The 20,930-nt window shown below is 41.9% G+C and overlaps 1 protein-coding gene across 2 annotated transcripts in view; it reads right to left on the bottom strand.

Annotated features, from left to right (window-relative positions):
* LOC145362534 (A disintegrin and metalloproteinase with thrombospondin motifs 12-like) overlaps window positions 1-20,930 on the bottom strand; it is a 510,217-nt gene that overhangs the window by 207,019 nt on the left and 282,268 nt on the right. For both annotated transcript variants that reach the window (XM_080218577.1, XM_080218596.1), the window contains exon 10: window positions 15,989-16,081. In XM_080218577.1, the coding sequence (XP_080074703.1) occupies window positions 15,989-16,081 (93 nt within the window). The remainder of the gene's footprint in view (window positions 1-15,988; window positions 16,082-20,930) is intronic.

The following is a 20,930-nucleotide window of genomic DNA, read 5'->3' as shown; positions in this document are numbered from 1 at the left end:
ATGTAAAGGATTGGCAAAAAGGTTCCAGAATGTGTTCCTAAGATAGCTGAAGGATCAGAAATTGCGCAAAGGAAATTAGAGTTAAAAGCGTGTCAGGACACAGAAGACTTTACAAAGTTGAGAGGTGATTTGTAAATAAAGTTAAGGATCTTGATTTCAAACTGTTCAGAGATAGCAAGCAAACAGAGATTGAGTGACAAAAGGAATGATGGGGCAAAGGTACATAACGCAGGTTAAAATGGGTGAGGTAAGATGAGCTAGAGTTTATAAGAGCTGGAACTCTGAAAGACCACACTTAAAAGACAAGCTCCAAATTTATTCATTCATGGGACATGTTTGTCACTGGCTGGCCAGCATTTATTGCCCAACCCTAGCTGCCCTTGAGAAGGCGGTGGTGAGTCGCCTTCTTGAATCACTGCAGTCCATGTTCTGTGGGTTGACCCACAATGCTGTTAGGGAGGGAATTTCAGGATTTTGACCTAGCAACTGCAAAGAAACGGTGATATATTTTCAAGCCAGGATGGCGTGGAGGGGAACTTGCTGCCCTTGTCCCTCGAGATGGAAGTAGTCATGGGTTTGAAAGGTGTTGTTTAAGGATCTTTGGTGAATTGCTGCAGTGCATCTTGTAGATAGCACACACTGCTGCTACTGGGCGCTGTTGGTAGAGGAAGTGGATGTTTGTGGATGTGATGCCAATCAAGCAGGCTGCTTTCCAAATAGAAAGTGGAAACTCAAAGCAAGAAAAAAAGCAGGTAATTAAACTAGGTCTTTAAATTGAATCATTAAACTATGCTTTAAAGCATTTCTAAGATAGGATTAGGAAATATTCAGTAGATATAGAGTAAAAAGTTAAATATATAATGTAAAATGTATTAAAAATGAGAGTGTGAGAATTAAAAGGAAAAAGAATAAATCTAAGAGTGATCAGAAGAAAAGCATTGTAACTTTAAGTTAAATTATGTTTCCGGTACGTTTTAGTTATTGCTGTAATTTTGGATTATTACTGCAATATCTGCTTCCGGTATTTGGCAATTTCATTGCCGTGATCTGTGAAATGAAAACACAGAGGGAGTAAGCCGAGGTAGACAGGAGGTCCCCTGGACCTATCCACAGTCTAAGGGTCTGCACGCAGAAATTTATCTTATTTTATTTTAAATCAAATTGAGTGATTGTTGCAACTGAGTGTTTGGTCTGTGACTTTCCATTACACTGCAATGAATTTCAGAAAGGGCAAGTACAAAGAAATTCTTCACTTGGATCCAGATTTAATAAGAACAGACTGAGGAGAAATAAAAGTTATGTGGAGCTGCTGCTTTAACAGCAACCTTACGCTCATTCTAACTTCACCCCCAAGTGAGTTGGGGGTGACATCAAGTCAGAATTTGAGCACAGATGGCATTTAGCAGCAATAGGAACAATGAAGTCATTGGGAAGCAGGGGAAAAGAATCGCCATTGGATGAAGTTACACCCAGCACAAAAAAAGATGGTCATGGTTGTTGGAGATGAATCATCTCAGATCCAAGACATCACTGCAGGGATTCATCAAGGTAGTGACCTAGGCCCAACCATATTCAGCTGCTTCATCAATGAGCTTCCCTCCATCATATATTAATTTGAAGTTCCTCAGATAATGAAGAAGACCCTACCTAAATATTTGAAGATCTGGGCAACACTCAGGCTTGAGCTGATAAATGGCAAGTAACATTTGTAGGATAGAATCATAGAAAATAGGAGCAGAAGACCATTTGGTCCTTTGAGCCTATTTCAAAGAACGAAGAAAATGACAGCACAGGAACAGGCCCTTCAGCCCTCCAAGCTACACCGACCATGCTGCCCGACTTAATTAAAACCTCCTACCCTTCCGTGAAACATACCCCTCTATTCCCATCCTATTCATGTATTTGGCAAGATGCGCCTTAAAAGTCACCATCATATCCGCTTCCACTACCTCCCCGGCAACGAGTTCCAGGCATCCATCACCCTCTTGAATTTCATCATTCATTACAATTATGGCTGATGATCCAACTCAATAAATTGATTGTGCCTTTCCTCCAAAGCCTTTGATCCCTTTTGCCCCAAGAGCAATACATAACTCCTTCTTGAAAACATACAATATTTTGGCCCTGCTTCCTGGGTAGCAAATTCCACAGGCTTAAACTCTCTGGGTGAAAACCTCATCTCAGTCATAGAAACATAGAAGATCGGAGGGGAGGAGGACATTCGGCCCTTTGAGCCTGCTCCATCATTCACCACATTCATGGCTGATCATGCAATTCAATAACCTCATCCTGCTTTCTCCCCATAACCTCTGATTCCATTTGCCCCAAGCGCTATATCTAGCCACCTCTTGAATACATTCAATGTTTTGGCCACAACTATTCCCTGTGATAGGCAATACATTCCAGAGGCTCAACACTTTTTGAGTGAAGAAATGACTCCTCATCTCCATCCTAAATTGTCTATCCCGAATCCTCAGACTGTGACCCCGAGTTCTGGACATCCTCATTATCGGGAACATCCTTCCTGCATCTACCATATTTGGCCTTGTTAGAATTTTATATGTTTCCAAGAGATCTCCCTTCACTCTTCTGACCTCCACTGAACATCCTCTCAACCAGCTCAATCTCTCTTTGTACATCAGTCCCACCATCCCAGGAATCAGTCTGGTAAACCTTTGCTGCACTCCCTCAAGAGCAAGAACATCCTTCCTCAGGTAAGGAGAAGAAAACTGCCCACAATATTCCAAGTGTGGCCTCAGGATGTTGGTTTTACATGCTGTTTTACTTAACTGAAAACTAATGACTTATTCATAGGTTCATACATAGCACATCGGTGGTATGGACACTTCACAAGTTCATGTACCAAGTTATGTTTATTTCAAAATATTTAAAATCTAATTTAAGACATGACTAGAAATTTGTAAAGATTACTTTTTGGGTAATACAAGTTAGAAAAGAACTGCCCAGTTAGTATTGATTTTTCAGCAGAAATATTTTCTGGAGCTCTTGAAAGTATTGAAGGCCTTGTAGCAATCGGTGGTGTTTTAAAGCAGTCAGCAGCCAAACCCAGGCATTATTTTTTTATTGCATCCAACATCTTGAAGTATTTAAGACTGAGTAGGGAGTTGTCAAGAGTATAATTTAGAAGCTTATATATAACTGATATTGCAGAGCTTGTACTAAATGTTTTCTCAACTGTAATGGCATCTTTCCAAAGCTAAATTGAAACATCCGCTGAGTTTTAATATCTGAAGAGCAGCCAAAACAATTCAAACCACAGTATAGACATATAAGGGCCAATTTTCCAAGCTCACAATCCCAGTCCTGCTTCCCTCATTGGCTCATTAATTTTAAATGGAGGAGAAATCACAGGAAATGCATCCATAATTTCTCAAAATGCACAGATTCAATCGTACTGGCTGTGACAACCTCTTTGGGAATAACATGAGGAAAATAGAGCATGATTACTCTGATTCTTTGCTACAATATGTTCTGGACCCAGGCTACCTTGCCAGTGCAAGGGCAGCATTGAAAGATGTCGTGAGAACTTTCAACACCGTGGAATTCTAAATCCTGAGCACCACCTAGTAATTCATGCTAGAATTGGACGTGCAAGGATAAAGGTTGGGTGAAGATAGTTCCACTGTATACTGTTCTCCATCATTGGCCCTCTGCTATAGAGGGCTTATTTGTAGATGATAGGTGGGATTAGCTCTCATTTCCCCCACCCCCCTCACACAGTCTAATATCATTTCACAAATGAAAAATGGCTTCTCGAATGAGGAACCAGAGTGTGGCTGGTATCTCGGTTTTCTACCTCAACATGGGTCAGTGGCTTCAAGAGAAGAAGGGATAATGATGAGAAAGGGGATATTTTTGAGCTACGGAGGAAGAAGCCCGTATGTGATCATATGGCAGCAAGGGGCTTGGATTATAATATCATAAGAAATAGGAGGAGGTGTAGGCCACTCAGCCCTTCGTGCCTTCCCCGCCAACCAATAAAATAATAGTTAATCGCTTTGTAGCCTTAACACCACATTCCTGTCCGCCACTTTCATGAGCCGGATTCCCTTGTAGATCAATGATCAAGACAGTCCGGTGGTACAGTGGTTAGCACTGCTGCCTCACAGTGCCAGGGATCCAGGTTCAGTTCCCAGCTTTAGTCACTGTCAGTGCAGCGTCTGCACTTCCTGTGTCTGAGTGGGTTTACTCCGAATGTTCCAGTTTCTCCCACAGTCTGAAAGACGTGCTGGTTAGATGCATTGGCCATGCTAAATTCTCCCTCAGTGTACCCAAACAGGCACTTGAGTGTGACGACTAGGGGATTTTCACAGTAACTTCATCGCAGCGTTAATGTAAGCCTACTTGTGACACTGATAATTAAACTTTAAACTCAAAGCAGGTTGTGCCATGAGGGGTCAAACATGTAGCAGCCAGGTATTGCTTTTTTATAAGACCCTTACAAATGTGAGCCTGGTGTAATTGTTGTTGGCATGTACAGATGGAGCTATGTCTTTCATTGTACACCACGGTCCCATAATAAAAAGCTATAGGCTGCAATGAGATTTGTATGTGATGATTTTATTGAGCTACAGGGCTTCTTACGCACATATTCTAAAGCACGTGTATATTTTCACTCTGGAGCTCTGGGCCTGATAAAATCAAGAAAATAAGAGATTCATTCTGAGGAACTGACAGCGATAAGAATGTGACATGTGGTGCACGTGTTGTCAATTTCCATACGCGAGTGTGTGTGTGTGTGTGTGTGTGTGTGTGTGTGTGTGTGTGTGTGTGTGTGTGTGTGTGTGTGTGTGTAAACTCAAAAGGAAATTAATAAAGCAAGAGAATGAAAGGATTGCTCCACAGAGGGTCGGCAAGAATTTGATGGGCCGAATAGCCATGTAGGTTCAAGAACATGTGCTTCGTGTGGCTTCTGAACTCTGCAGTCAACACCTGCGTGACTTTGGCTGGGACTGTTTGCTTTTTCACAGGGTTCAGGTTTGTATTGCAGTTGATGGAGTTCAGTGTGAAGTATGGGTTCAGAGGTGGGCTGGTTAAAAAGGTTGCCTACATTTTCCAACACAGCAACCCAGCTCTCAACATTATTAAAAGCTCCCCCCACCCATTATCTCCTCAAATCCCCCATGCCACTTTCATGTCTCCACGTATATCCAGTACACAAATGTGCAGTCCTCAGGACACATAGAACATAGAACCCTACAGTGCAGAAACAGGCCCTTTGGCCCATCGAGTCTGCAACAACCACAATCCCACCCAGGCCCTATCCCCATATCCCTACACATTTACCCGCTAATCCCTCTAACCTACACTTCCCAGGACACTAAGGGGCAATTTTTAGCATGGCCAATCAATCTAACCTGCACATCTTTGGACTGTGGGAGGAAACCGGAGCACCCGGAGGAAACCCACACAGACACGAGGAGAATGTGCATACTCCACACAGACAGTGACCTGTGCCAGGAATCGAACCCAGGTCCCTGGAGGTATGAAGCAGTAGTGCTAACCACTGTGCTACCGTGCTGCCCGAGGGTGGTAACACATGAATAGCAACGGGAATTATTTTAAATATCAGTGTAAGAAAACATGTGACAACGTAACAAAACTCTCATTCGAAGGTATATCACTGACAGACTGGGAAAAAGCTTTTCAAGAAAAAAATGAATCTTTAGTGACCTTAAGTTGTGTAAACAAACAAACGTACTCGGAAACCACATCAAAAACTGAGTATGTTATTTTCTATGATCCATTATGTATTATCTATATTACAATCTATGAAAATCACGATAAGAGCTTGAAATAAGAGCTTCCATCCATTGATTCTGACTACACTTCCTGCTACCTCAGCACAGCGGCCAGCATAATTCAGGACCCCATGCACTCCAGCCACTCTCTTTTCCACCTTCTTCAGTCGGGAAAAAGATACAAAAGTCTGAGGTCATGTACCAACCGACTCCAGAACAGCTTCTTCCCTGCTGCTGTCAGACTTCTGAATGGATCTACCTTGCATTAAGTTGATTTTTCTCTACACCCTAGCTATGACTGTAACACTACATTCAGCACTCTCTCATTTCTTCTCTATGAACAGTATGCTCTGTCTGTACTGCACACAAGAAACAATGCTTTTCACTGTCTGTTAATACGTGACAATAATAAATCAAATCGAAATTGTAATAATTGCAATGAATCCTCACCATTTCAAAGCAGATTTTCCTGTCAACCATCAGCTGGGGGGAAGGGTTCTCTCCCAACACCACCCCCAACCCCCAGATCTATATTTAGAGACCTTGCCAGAATCTGGACAGCGGATGAGAAATTTCTTCACCCAAGGGTGGTGAATGTGTGGAATTCACTACCACAGGATGTAGCTGAGGCCAAAACATTGTCTGATTTCAAGAAGAAATTAGATATAGCTCTAGGGGCTAAAGAGATCAAGTGATATAGAGGAAAGGAGGATCAGGATATTGAATTCCATGATCAATTGTGATCCAAAAGAAAGGTGGAGTAGGTTTGAAGGGCCAAATAGGCTAGTCCTGCTTTTAGTTTCTATAATGAAGGAAACCAGAGCAAGGACATTAGGACACTTACGGTGAAAGTTAATGAAAGACAATTAAAGAGGAAAAGTAATTGATCTGTGCGTTCAAAACATATTTTAAGATAACGACGCCTATGTCTAGACTTAATGATTCCAATGTACTCTTACTTTTCATGCCCTGATAATCTGTCAACGGAAGCTTTGTTGTTCATGTCTTAACTCACACTATGTTCATTCAAACATGTCTCCTGTGCTGACTGGCTTACATTGGCTTCCAGTTGAGCAACACCTTGATTTTAAATTTGACAACCCTCACTTTCAAATGTTTTCATTGACTTTCTCCTCCCTATCTCGCTAATCCCACCCAGTTGAACAAGTTGCTGAGATATCTGCACTCCTCCAATCAGATGCTCGGCACTTATCTCCTCCCTAACTGGAGTGCCAGAATCAGACTTACATGGAGCATGTCTGTTTCGCACCGATTCTGGATGGGCGAACGCGGTGGTAAAGGGAGAAGTGCCGGAATGTTGGGCGTGCAGCCCATTAAGTCAATTTAAATGCTTCGTGTTTCAGGCACGGTCCAGATCACGGCCAGTTTCGGGCCTTGGTAAAGGGGGAACCGGTGCGGAAGCGGGCACAGATCGTGCTATTCACATCATGCCTGACTTTATCAAGTTTTTGCACCCGAAAACAGACGCAACCTGCTTGAGCAGCGCTGATTTTGGTCACTACTAATGGCAGGGTGCTTCTTCCTTGCTGCCATCAGGTTTTGAATGAATTTACCATATATTAAGCTGATCTTTCTCTCTACCTGAGCTATGTCTGTAGCACTATATTATGTATCCACTCCTTTTTCTTACCCTTACATAGTCTATGAATGATATGTTGCGTCTGAATAGCTAGCAAGAAACAATACTTTTCACTGTGTACCAATACATGTGACAATATTAAATTAAACCAAATCCAGTAACCAAAGACGTTGCTCTTTATTTCCTCTTTAAACTTCTCACCCTGTCTTTCCTTTTCTAAGATGTTTCTTCAAACCCAACTCTTTGACCAAGCTTTGACCAACTGTCCTAATAATTCTTTATGGAGCTCGATATCAAATCATGCTTGATAACTGCCTAGGGATACTTAACTAAGGTAAAGACACTATGTAAATCTAGAGTGTCATTGTCCTTACAGACTAAAGATGAGATATTTGAATGATATTCAAACACAAAATGATTAAGCAAAGTAATTACAGGAATATACATTGTTATGGATTTTAACGTGGGTTTTTGTACTGCTTGCCAAAAAGTAACTTTAAACAATGACATCCACTTATGTGAATCAGAAAGATCTTTCAATATTTAGTCTGGATTTCTATTAATCTTGAAGTTACAACAGGCTGTGTAATTTAGTGATTGTTTCAACAGCCAAGGAAAATCTTTGAAGTTGTTGGCAGGCTCAGTATTAAATATAAACACAAAATTCAATTCCTATTTCACCAAAGAGCCATTGCCAACTCCTTTACCCTCATCAGTGCTGCAGTGATTCTTCTTCTGCTTAGGAAAACCCTCAGAGTGGGGGATGACTTGCTTCCACACTAAAAACGAGTTATCAAAGAGATCACTGTGGATATGCACCTACTACAAACTGGGTTATGGTTGCCACTAATGTTTTTTTTTAACCATAGCTAACAGTGAAAATAAATAGAAAGCATTTTCCAAATCATTTTTCTGATTAGTGAGCGTGCCCACCAAAAAATTCATCCTACTAATTTAAGGTTAAATTCAAGTAAATTCAGTGGCCATATTTCACAAGATCAGACAATCTTCATTGTGCGGAAGGAAGCCATTCAGCCCATCAATTCTGCACTGGCTCCCTGAAAGAGCACTCTATCTCATCCCATTCCCCTGCCTTATCTTGATTTGATTTGGATTATTATTGTCACATGTATTGGAAAACATTGTTTCTCGCACGATACAGACAAAACAGACCATTCATAGAGTACATAGGGGAGAAGGAAAGGATAGGGTGCAGAATGCATTGTTAGGGAGTTGAGAAGAGTTTAAGTTATAAAAGCAAAGAATGAGAGTAAATGATGGAATTAGAGGGTACTCTGATGACAGCCTGCAAGAAGTTGCCACACTCTGGCGCCATCTTGAATGTCTGCATAACCTTGCTTATTCTGTCTTTTGGGATAGAGTCCAATTCATTTTCAAACACCTCAATCTACCTGCCTCCACCATCCTCTCAAGAAGCTCATTCTAGACTCCAACCACCCTCAGATGAAAATGTTTTCCTCACATCAATTTACTCCTTTTGTCAACTGTTTTGAATTTGTGCTCATTCTTGATGTTCTTGGGTGGGAACACTTCTCTACTTACACTGTTCATGCACCTCAAGATCTATCAAATCTCCTCACGGCCTTTGTTTCTTCAAGGAAAAACAGACCCAACCTCTCTAATCTATCCACATAGCTACAGTTCTTCATCTCTGAAATTATTCTTGCGAATCCTCTCTGTACTATCTCCAATGTCTTCACAACCTCCTTTAAGTATAGATGATTTTTCTGGGTGAGGTCAAACTAGACCGTTATGCAATTTTAAGATGGTTGCCTCACTCCTGTACTAAATGCACCCTATTTTACCATTTTGAATCTATGTGCTGGGTGGACTTGAAACTGAGAATGTTTCAGATCTGACTTTTAGACCCACTCTCCAGTGCCCCCATACCCACTCTGCCTGAAAAAGTATCAACAATTCCGAATCACGCTACACAAGCCTATGGGTGGGGCTTAATGTGCCCGAACTCCCGCAGCTCTGATTGGCACCTCCAAATAAACCTGCATAGAGAGAAAAAAATGATAGAATGCGGCTCCCCTGCCACATCATGCCTGGGCCGGATAATGCCTCTCCCTGACCCCCACAGTTACTGCCCCACCCCCACAACATTACTGACTCCTTTATCCTCCCCCCACCAGACCCAGACCCATCGTGGGCCCCTCTCCCCCAGCGATCACAAGCAGGGAGCCGTTGGACCCACCTCCCCCACCTACCGATCTCAAGCAGAGAGCTGTCGGATGCTCGGCACTTACCTCCCCACTAACTGGAGCCCCAGAATCAGACTTATATGGAGCATGTCTGTTTCGTGCCAATTCTGGATGGGCAAACGCGTTGGTAAAGGGAGAAGGGCCAGTAATGTTGGGCATGCAGCCCACTAAGTCGATTTAAATGCATGCAAATACATTTAAATGGCCATCGTACCTCTTTCGGGCGTGGTCCCAATCGTGGCCAGTTTCGGGCTTTGGTACAGGGGGAACCGGTGCGGAGGCGGGCACAGATTGTGCTATTTGCCTCATGCCTGGCTTTATCACGTTTTTGCACCCAAAAACGGGGGTATCCTGACAGTTAAATTGGGCCCAATGTCTATTAATAAAACCTAAGGTATTATATACGTTATTAACTGTTCCCTCAACCTGCCCTGCCATCTTCGATGACTTATGTACATATATACTGAGGCTCTTCTGTTCCTGCACTCCTTTAGAGTTTCTCCATTTATTTTGTACTGTTTCTCCATATTCTTCTTGCCAAATGAAATACTTCTTCACTTGTCTGCCCAATTCATCAACATGTCCCTTTGAAGTTCAAGACTATCCTGATCACAGTTGACAGAGTTTTCAATCTTGGCATCATTTACAGAGTTTGAAACCATGTCTCTAACACCACAGTCTAGGACAGTGATATATTTCAGGAAGAACAACACTGACTCCTGTGGGAATCCACCACAAGCCTTCCTCTAATCTGAATAACATCCGTTTATCACTGCTCTCTGTTTCTTGTCATTTAGCCAATTTCTTATCCAAGTACCTACTTTACCTTTCATTCCATGAGGTAGAATTTTGTGTGGCATTTTATCAAACGCCTTCTGAAAATTCAGAAAAGCCACAGCAACAGTATTGTCCTTATCAAACTTCTTTGTTACCTCCTCAAAAACTCCAGCAAGTTAGTTAAACATGATTTTTCCTTAATGAATCCATGCTGACTTTCCATAATTATCTTGTACTTTTCTTAGTGACTATTGATTTAGTCCTGAACTATAGTTTCCAGAAGTAAACCCACCAATGAAATCAAACTGGTCTGTAATTGAAACCACAACTTAAATTGCACTCTATGAATTCAATTTTAATAATAGTGCTAACAACACAAGCACAATAATAAGCTGGGCAATACACTATGTTGTGTATAGCTGCAGTTCATTCTTTGCTTTTATACAATTCCAACAGTCCAAAAGGCCTTTATAAATGCTCTGTAGATTTTCTTTTGGAGAAGCATCTGTAGCCTCAATTCCCCTCAACCTGCCTGCCTGCCCCCCACCCCCCACCCTCCCCCCTCCAGTGAACGGTGGACCAGCCCCAAATCAGGGGTGACTTGTAATGAGACAAGCTTGTGGAAGTGTGTGCGTGGGATGGCTAGACTACAAGTGGGCGAACACTATTTCTTCAATACCTTCAGCACCCACTTTGATGGCTACTGTTAGGTTTACAATGCCAGGAAGGTGTAAGAGAAATAAACGCTTAAAAATGTGTTTGCCTTTCATATTCTCTCACTTAAACTTTGTTTATTTTTACAGATAGCCAGTATGGCTGGAGTGATAAAATGGCTGCATCTTACACATGGTAACAGTTCTGAAAATCTTTGGACGTTTTAACAATGGACAAAGGCTAACTCACCAAACTCCTGGAATGGGATACTCCTTTCATTTTTAGAATTTCATAGAAACCCTAAAGTACAGAAAGAGGCCATTTGGCCTATCAAGTCTGTACCGACCACAATCCCACCCAGGCCCTACCCCTTTTACCCTACATGTTACCCACTCATCCCTCTAACCTACACGTCTCAGGACAGTAAGGGGCAATTTTAAGCATGGCCAATCAACGTAACCCGCATATCTTTGGACTGTAGGAGGAAACCAGAGCACCCAGAGGAAACCCACACAGACATGAGGAGAATGTGCAAACTCCACACAGACAGTGACCCAAGCAGGGAATTGAACCCAGGTCCCTGGAGCTGTGAAGCAGCAGTGCAACCTGGGGACATTTCACAACATTAACATATAAATGCAAATTGTTGTCGTGTTATGGTGACTTTATTACTTATTGATCGCTGAATTACTGTAATTTTATATATAGTTCTATATATTGAATGTTGAATCACAGAAACTTACCAACAGCTTCTAGAAGAGCAGGGGCACTTGGACAGCAACTTCCTGATTTCCATATTCAACTAAATGTGGTTGCAGGAGTTGGCACTGATCTACTCTTTAATAATGATTGATTGGTGATAGACTCACTATCTTTAAACCACAAAATCCTTATTGCAAGAGCTGGGTTGTGCGAGGACAATGCATCAGTAACTCAGCATACTCTAATCTAACAATTGTTTCCAACCCCCTTATCAATTTTTTTACAGATTCATTTGGCATGCATCTTGCTCTTTTACCCTGTTACATCCCACAATGCCCTATAGCAATCTAAAGTCATTGAATCCTTTTCTCTCTTTGCATACAAATTGGAAGCGGGTAGGAAGTTGGAGTCAATAAGGGGAAAGGAAAGGAGTGGGCAAAGGCACTTATGCTGGGAGGGAGAATAGTCTAAAAGCAAAATACTTCAGATGCTGGAAGTCTGAAATAAAAATAGAAAATGGAAAAGTCAACAGGTCTTGTATTTCTGGAGAAACAGAGTTAACATTTTAAGTTTGTATGACTCAGAGCTGAAGAGGTAGAAAAGAGAATGGGTGGAGCAGGTGGAATAAAATAGATCGAGCATAGGTGGGAGCTTGGCAGAGATTTGACAAAGATTTCATGGGCTCATGGCAAAGAGAGTGGTAGTGACAGTGTTAAAGACTAAGGCAGATACTAACAGCGGCAAAACTAAAATAATACCAAAAGAGAAAAAGCTGGAAAATCTCAGTAGGTCTGGCAGCATCTGTAAGGAGAGGAAAGAGCAGAAGTTTTGAGTCCAGATGCCCCTTTGTCAAAGCTGGTAGTGGCATATAGGTCAGATAGCAAAATGCATTAATTGCAGAACAAGAGTTAGCAACCTCTAAAAGGAAAATGTAAGAAAAAGTTCCAGACTAACCCCGTGGGGAGGGGGGAATAATGGAGGGTAAGTTCATAATCTGAAGTTGTTAAACTCAATGTCACATCCAGAAGGCTGCAAAATGCCTGATCCAAAGATGAGGTGCTGTTCCTCCAGTTTGTGTTGGGTTTCACCACAAGGAGAATGGTTTGTTAGTCAGGTCCTGAGGCTGGAAGTGAGTAGGGATCTTAGGCATTGACCAACAAAATGGTACAAAATGAATTGGTGAGCAATTCTTGTTGCGAGACAAGAGAGAAACACAAGTGAACTTCATTGACACGTCCCCAAGGATCACATTAACTTCAGACTTTGAAAGTTTCACTCGTTTTGCTTTTAAACAACAGCATTTCATTCTATAAACATTCCAGCCAAGCCAACACAAAGGACTAACAGACAAGATTGTCTGCACCAGCCAGCTTTGCACAAAGGCAGAAATATTTGTGACCCCTCATCTCTAATATTGTGCTAATGGTTCCACAGTTACCTGCTCCAAATACAAGGGCCCTTAAAGTCATTAGCTGACTAGCTCGACCCAAAACCACATGACTGAGAGTTGAAGGCCGGTGTTTTACTGGCCCGCTCACCACAGGACTCGGAGAGGGCAAAGGGCGGAACATGGAAAGGTCTGTTGATCTCCGGCAGAATTTTACGGTTTCGGGATGAGAGAGGCTGTAAAATTCCACCTGACATGGTTGAATTATTTTAGTTACTCAGCTTTAAATTCTCTCTTCAGTTGCAATTTAACCTCAGAAGAGAAAACTGGACTCCAGGCTCAAGAACAGCTTCTTCCCTACTGCCGCCAGACTTTTGAAATGACCTACCTTGCATTAAGTTGATCTTTCTCTACACCCCAGCTATGACTGTAACACTATATTCTGCACTCTCTCGTGTCCTTCTCTATAAATGGTAAGCTTTGTCTATATAGCACATAAGAAACAATATTTTTCACTATGCTAATGCACACGACAATAATAATAAATCAAATCAAAATCAGACATGCGCACATTACCACCATCCCATCTACCATATCACTGGATGATTAACACACATTCATAGTCATGAACATACAAGGTAGAAAGTAAGAGAAAGATAGTAAAGCTTTTTTTAAAGTTTATTTATTAGTCACAAGTAGGTTACATTAATACTGCAATTAAGTTGTTGTGAAAATCCCCAAGTCGCCAGACTCTAATGCCAGTTCAGGTACACTGAGGGAGAATTTAGCATGGCCAATCCACCTAACCAGCATGTCTTTTGGACTGTGGGAGGAAACTGGAGCACACGGAAGAAACCTACGCTGACACGGGGAAAATGTGCAGACTCCGCACAGACAGTGACCCAAGCCGGGAATCGAACCCGGGTCTCTGGCACTGTGAGGCAGCAGTGCTAACCACTGTGCCATCCAAAACATTGGGTGGGGCTCATCTGGGAAAGAAAGGGGAGGAATGTACAAATTCTGAGTTACTTTTAAAAAAAATCAAAACAGAATTGTCATTAATTCACATGAGTTTAGTAAGTCAGTGCCAAATGACAGTTTTCTCAAGGGGCTTTGTCTGTCAGAATTCCTGGTCTTGGTTCGAGAAATTTGGTTCAGAAGGTTGAGGATGCAGCAAAGTATTTCTGTATTCTGGGAATTAGTTCACTCCATGGGTGAAGCATCGGTTTCTTTCTGGAGATGTGACTTTGAGAGAGTTGGAGGTCAGAGACAGGCTGATTTGATTTGAATTATTATTGTCATGTGCATTGGTATACAATGATCTCAAAGGCCTGAATTGCCTACTCCCTCTCCTAAATCCTATGTTCCTATATACATGATGCCATGATGAGAAATTGATATTGGAGGGACCTGAGAGAGGATTTATTCTGCAGAATGGTTGAGACCATTCATCCATTTCCTGTACATTGTGACTGGTGTGGCTGCCAACTGTACTGACCTCCTGGGCACCAACCTCATAGTCCAGAGAAGTGAGGTGAAATCAATTCAATTCATGAAGCCATCCCTTGAGTAGAGAATATGTCAATGTGCTTGGACTCCTCAAATCAAGGCCTTGGAAGCATGGTGATTGAGTCGGGGTGCAGAGGTCATCTTGAGCCTGCTAACCTTTTGCTGCTGGGTTCTGGATATCCTGCACAGTCTCCTGTCAGCAATTGGGCTGGAGGGAATGATATGACTGTGCTGGCCTGGAGTTTCAATATGGCGCCAGGACCTTCGAAACCGCCAGCTGGGGGTGGGTGGATGAATCAACTTCCGACCCGCCAGGAGATTTGGGGGAGATACTCACTCATGCATAATTAATGAGGTTTCGAGTGTGGAATCAGGTGCGAGTTCCCTCCATTCTGGTCAGCAGGAATGGCGCCATAAGACTGTTCCCCACCACATTTAGGACAAAAAGGTGGAGAATTTTGCCCAATATGTCTGCAAGTGGAGATCATTGCAAAATATATTCTGTCATGCCTAGCTAGATGGAAGTGTGCTAGCCAACTTCGTTTCACTGCTAGAATATTGCAGGACAATAGATACAATAAATTCAGTGTTTACATCTATTCCTAAATTCAAAAGTATTAGAAATACTTAAAAGTAGAAAAAAGAAAACTATTTTCTGTTATAATTGAATTCTCTAAATATATTCCGTCAACATAAAACTGTGATTGGTAAAGCCACTCTTACGTGAAAGGCACCTCAAGAAAATTAAAATGCAAGTCAAAACACAGAGAAGATGTATTTGGGACTGTACATCAGAAAAATCACTGTAACAATTAGACTTAACCTGATCTGTGCTCCCTACTGGGAACATGCAGTTTCTTCTGATACTGTTTCAAAGGGCACATATGTTGAAAATAGTGAGGGTAAGGGCCAGTAATCATGACCACAAATAATGAAACAGAATCAGGCTATTGTTTAAGCCAGCAGCTCCATCAGACCTGGCAGTGGCAAGAACACATTAGCACTATCACGACTGCAACCAGGAAGCAGAAGAAGGGAATCCCAGAAACAGGTAAAGTCGGGGGTCTTTGGCAGGGAAGGTTTAGCTATTGTATTATCGACACAAATAAGCTGGGTAACAAACTGCACTGTTCTTGTGTATTGATTTAAATATGGTGGGGGCTGCCGACTTTGGCGCCCACCAATCCCCTTGTATTATGTAGATGAGCCTGGGGTGGGCTTGGGTGGGCTTTCCTTTTCTCTTCTTCCCCCTACCCTACCAAGTTTCTTGGCTGAAAGAAATGTGTTCATTTCATGTTGAATCTGTTATGATGAACACGACATTGAAGTACATTGTTGTAGCCAATTAGAATTGAGACTCTTTACACACCTTCTTTTCTCCACATTTGGTCCCATCTGCTGCAGCATCCAGCTTAGAGCGGCACGAGCCATTCACTGAGCACCAGAGAGTCTGGCAAACATTCTGTCAATAGCAAATAGACAAAGGAATCAGTCATTGCATTCAGTAAATGTCACACCTTACATGGACCACATCGAGTGCAAAAGGACATTGGGCTCATTTTTCAAAGGACACAGATGTAAAAAAATACTAAAAGCAACACTGGATATTTTTCAGCACAGTAAGTTGTTCATGATCTGGAATGCACTTCCAGGAAGGATACTGAAGCAGATTTAATAGTAAACTTCAAAGGGGAATTGGGTAAATATTTGAGGTGAAAAGATTACAAGGCTATGGGGCCACAGCAATGGCATGGGATTGATTGGAAAGCTCTTTCAAAGAGCTGGCAGGGGGCAAAGGAGCAAATAGATTCCTTCTATTCTTTATCATTCTATGATTCTATGTACCTGAAAGTGAATTGTTGGTTGTGTCATGCCACAGGCTATATTGAACTCTGTCAATACTTTCATAAACTGGGCACAAATGGGCTAGAAGTGGATGCTGCAAATCATGAGACATTTGGCCTTTGAGCTGCAGACAGTACCATGTCACAAGCAAATAGCTAATTAAATATGGTCATTTACAACCATTCGGGAGATCCACACTTCTCTTTGTTTAAGGATGGACCAGCATAAGGGCACCTTCCAGACTTATGTAATTCAATGTCCTTCACTGTAAACCACTCAAAATGGGTATTATCAGTTTGAATGGGGCATTCAGGAACAAAGACAATGACTGCTTCAAATCATCAGTGGTGTTAAATCCACCACAAATTGTGGAATCAACATAAGCGCCATCCCTAATTTGGAAAAGGACTTAAGGTTGTGAAAAGTCATACAATGAAGCAGTTGTGTTTTTGTCTACTTTTAAAAATCAGCTAAGAGCTATTTACAAACAGTTCCACCAAAGCCAGTGATTCAATAGTTCAGTGATCAGAAAGCCAGATCACAAACAAATGGTGTATCGCCAAACAGCCAAGCTAATTAAAAGCAAGACCTTGGAAGTGGGAGATCCCAATAGAGAGAAGGACCTTCCAAACCGTCAAGTTCATCTGAAAAGCAACCTCCTAGAAATTTGACTACAAAAAACCTCACAGCTTGCTGAGAAACCTTCACTTTATATGACCCTTGCTTCAACCTCAAAGAACTAAAACAGCTGAGAGAGTACAGTCCTGCCTTGTGGAAGACCAGAGATATTGGCGGGAATTCTCCAGCCATTCACACCAGTGACATTCTCCGGTCCTGCCGATGGCACACCCCATCGTGGGTTTCCTGGCTGTGTGAGGTGGCTTTAGTTGTGGTGACAGTGGTGGGACCAGAGGAGCCCGTTGCCAGCGAATGGCCCGCTGCCTCCCGCCAACAAGTAAAATGCTGATGGGACGCCGGAGAATCTTGCCCCGTAAATCATTGATGAATAAGCTGTAGAAATAAATTATCTTCAATTGTATCTGATTTTTGTTTGTGTGATTAAATGTGTGAGAACGAGTGTGTCTGATGTTGGATTTAATTTGTGGTAAATGCGTGAGAATACATAATCTTGTTTATTTTAAAACTCATAAAAGTTTGCTGTTGAATTATTTAATTGGAACATGTTGTCAAAGGGATAAGTAAACACGTACATCCTTTCAATTAAAGAAAAAATATACCTTGCCAAAAGAACAGATTGGAGTAAAGCAATAGAAATGTTGGAAGCGATACAGAAATGGAATGTGGCACGTTGAGTTACCTCACATCAGGCTTGTTATATGGATGATAAAAACAAACTCCTATCTTGGCTTGAAATTTAAAATGTACTAAGTGCCTTTAATGTAGCAACATTTTGTAAGGTGATTCGTAGAAGTGTGAAAAAAATAAAGCTACCCAGTCAAAGTCTGAGACATTTGGATTATAAAGAAAAAGCTTAGTCAATGACGCTGCTTTTAGGAACAATTTGGAGGAGGAGAAAGAGGTAGAAAAACTGAATTCTAAAATTAAAGGTAGAAATGTCATTGTAATCCTGAAAAGTAAACTGTATTTACTTAAGTATGGTGCTCATCTTCACACTTTATGTGTTATGTCAATATAAATAATGTTAATGAGGTTATAATTTATTCATTGCCTACTGCCTCACAGGTTAACAATAAAAGCTATAAAGGGCATGGAATAACTCTTCATCTCTCAATTCAAGATATCAGCATGTAGTTTTACTTCAATTCTTTTCAAAGCAAAAGGGAATTACCGCAGCAAAACTCAATTATGTAAACAAGTAGCCAACCTTTAAAAATTTAAAAACAAAATAAATATTAAAGAAGTGTTGTTGAAGGAAAGAAGAACTGATTAACATCTTTGAGTTTGCAGCTATTTGGTATACAGGAAGATTGATGGATTACTGTCATCAAAATTATGTTGTGCAACATTGATACGATGATGATATTGCAACATGAATTTCAACATCATTACTGCATTTTTAAACTAAAGTGATTTGACAGGAGTCCTTTGAGAAGATCCACTGATTTTACTTCAGGCTTGTGGACAATTTTCCTCAGCCTGTTTGCAAATAGTGTCCCAAAAGCAGGTGTGACAAAGAGAATTTAGCAGCATAAACCCTTTCACCCAGTCTGCTCCCAAACATCATTGCACCTAAACGTCTGGTCTGGTTTGTCTGGCAGCTGCAACTGATTACGCCTAAAGAGGGTGCAACAATACAATTCCATGCAAAGGACTATCACAAGCCTTTGCACACAGACTTCCAAATTTCCTCTCATGCTTTGGAGCATATTGCCCCCACATGACCTCGTACTATTGAATTCTGAGCTCCGGTAACACACACTTTAAAGAACAGGCTGGCATTATCAAGATCTTCATTTTTTTTTGTCATTTTGAATGTAAAGTGGATATGCTGTTTCCTAATTTGTTATTGTTACTCTTTTACCCCTAGTGTTGGAGCCCATCTCAGTACTGGGTCACTTCCTCTTCCATTCACAGCATCCCTCACACCAACTCTTCGTGATGCATAGGACTGGATTTTACAAACCCCCTCCACCCACCACCACCGTCAGCCCTCCCCCCCCCACCCCTCCCCCCACCACCTCCATCCCCCCAGCCTTAATCCACAGGCCTTTCTCCAACTAAAAGGTCACAGAATCAAAGAAAACTACAGAGCAGAAAAGATCCTTCAGCCCATCGAGTCCGCACCAACACATGGAATGTCCTGACCTGCTCACCTAACCCACTTGCCAGCACTTGGCCCACAGCTCGAATGTTATAGTGTGCAAAGTACTCATCCAGGTACTTTTAAAGGATGTGAGGCGTCCCGCCTCCACCACCCTCCCAGGCAGTGCATTCCAGACTGTCCCCACACTCTCAGTAAAAATATTTTTCCTCAAATCCCCCAAGCCTTCCATCCCTCACTTATAACTTAGACCCCCTCATAACTGACCCTTCAACTAAGGGAAACAGCTGCTCCCTATCCACCCTGTCCATGCCTCTCATGTTCTCGAACACCTCAATCAGTTCGTCCCTTAGTCTTCTCTAACAACCCAAGCCTATCCAATTTCTCTTCATAAATTAAATGTTCATTCTCAAACAGCATCCTGGTAAATTTCCTTTCCACTCCCTCCTGTGCATTCACATCCTTCCTATAATGTGGCATCAGAACTGCAGACAGTATTCCAGCTGTGGCTGCACCAAAGTTTTATATAACTCCATCACGACCTTTGTGCTTTTATAATCTATACCCTGATTGATAAAGGCGAGTGTGCCATATGCCTCTTTCACCACCCTATTAACCTGCCTTTCCACCTTCAGTGATCTATGGGTAAACACACCAAGGCCCCTTCGTTCTTCAGAACTTCCCAGTGTCACTCCTTTCCTAGTACGTTTCCTTGTCAAATTACTCTTTCCAAGATGCATCACCTCACACTTTTCAGGGTTAAATTCCATCTGCCACTTATCCACCCATCTGACCATCTCACTTATATCTTCCTGTAACCCAAGACACTCAACCTCACTGTTAGCCACCCGGCCAATCTTTGCGATATCAGCAAACTTACTGATCTTAACCCCCATAGTCATCTATGACATTTATATAAATGACGAACAATAGGGGCCAACAAGAATCCCTGTGGCACAGTACTGGTCACTGGCTTCCAGTCACTAAAGCAGCCATCTGTCGCCACCCTCTGTCTCCTACCGCTAATTATGAATTCACCTTATGAGATCACCCCATATCCCATGTGCATTAGTTTCCTTAAAAAAATCAACTGCACTACCCTCATCCACACACTTGGTTACATGCCCAAAAAATTCAATCAAATTTGTTAGGCATGACCTCCCTCTGATAAAATCATGCTGACTATCCCTGATCAAATCTTATCTCTCCATTTGGAGATAGATTCTTTCTTTCAGAATCTTCTCCAGTAGTTTCCCAACCACAGACATGAGACTCACTAGTCTGTAGCTCCCCGACTTGTCTCGACAAACTTTCTTAAATATTGGGATTACATGAGCTGTTCTCCATCCTCTGGCACCTCTCTGATGGCCAAGGAGAAATTAAAAATTTGGGTCAGAGCCACTGCAATTTCCTCCCTTGCCTCCCATAACAGCCTGGGACACAATTCATCCAGACCTGGAGGTCTTTCCGCTTTTAAGCCCACCAATACCTTGTCGCTCCCGATGATAATTTTCTCTCGAGCCTCACAATCTCTCTCTCTCTTCCTGAGTTCCATAACTACCCCCTCATTGTCATGGGTGAAGACAGATGTAAAATATTCATTTAACATCGCACCAATGTCATCTGCCTCCACACATGGATTTTTTGCCTTGATCCCGAATGGGCCCTACTCTCTCCCTGGTTATTCTCTTCCCATTGATATACTTATAGAATATCTTAGGAT

The sequence above is a fragment of the Carcharhinus amblyrhynchos genome, chromosome 1 (assembly GCF_965287045.1).
Source record: "Carcharhinus amblyrhynchos chromosome 1, sCarAmb.v2.hapA, whole genome shotgun sequence".
Taxonomy (NCBI): Eukaryota; Metazoa; Chordata; class Chondrichthyes; order Carcharhiniformes; family Carcharhinidae; genus Carcharhinus; species Carcharhinus amblyrhynchos.
The sequence above is the reverse complement of the archived record's forward strand: the minus strand, read 5'-3'. Positions and strand labels throughout refer to the sequence as shown.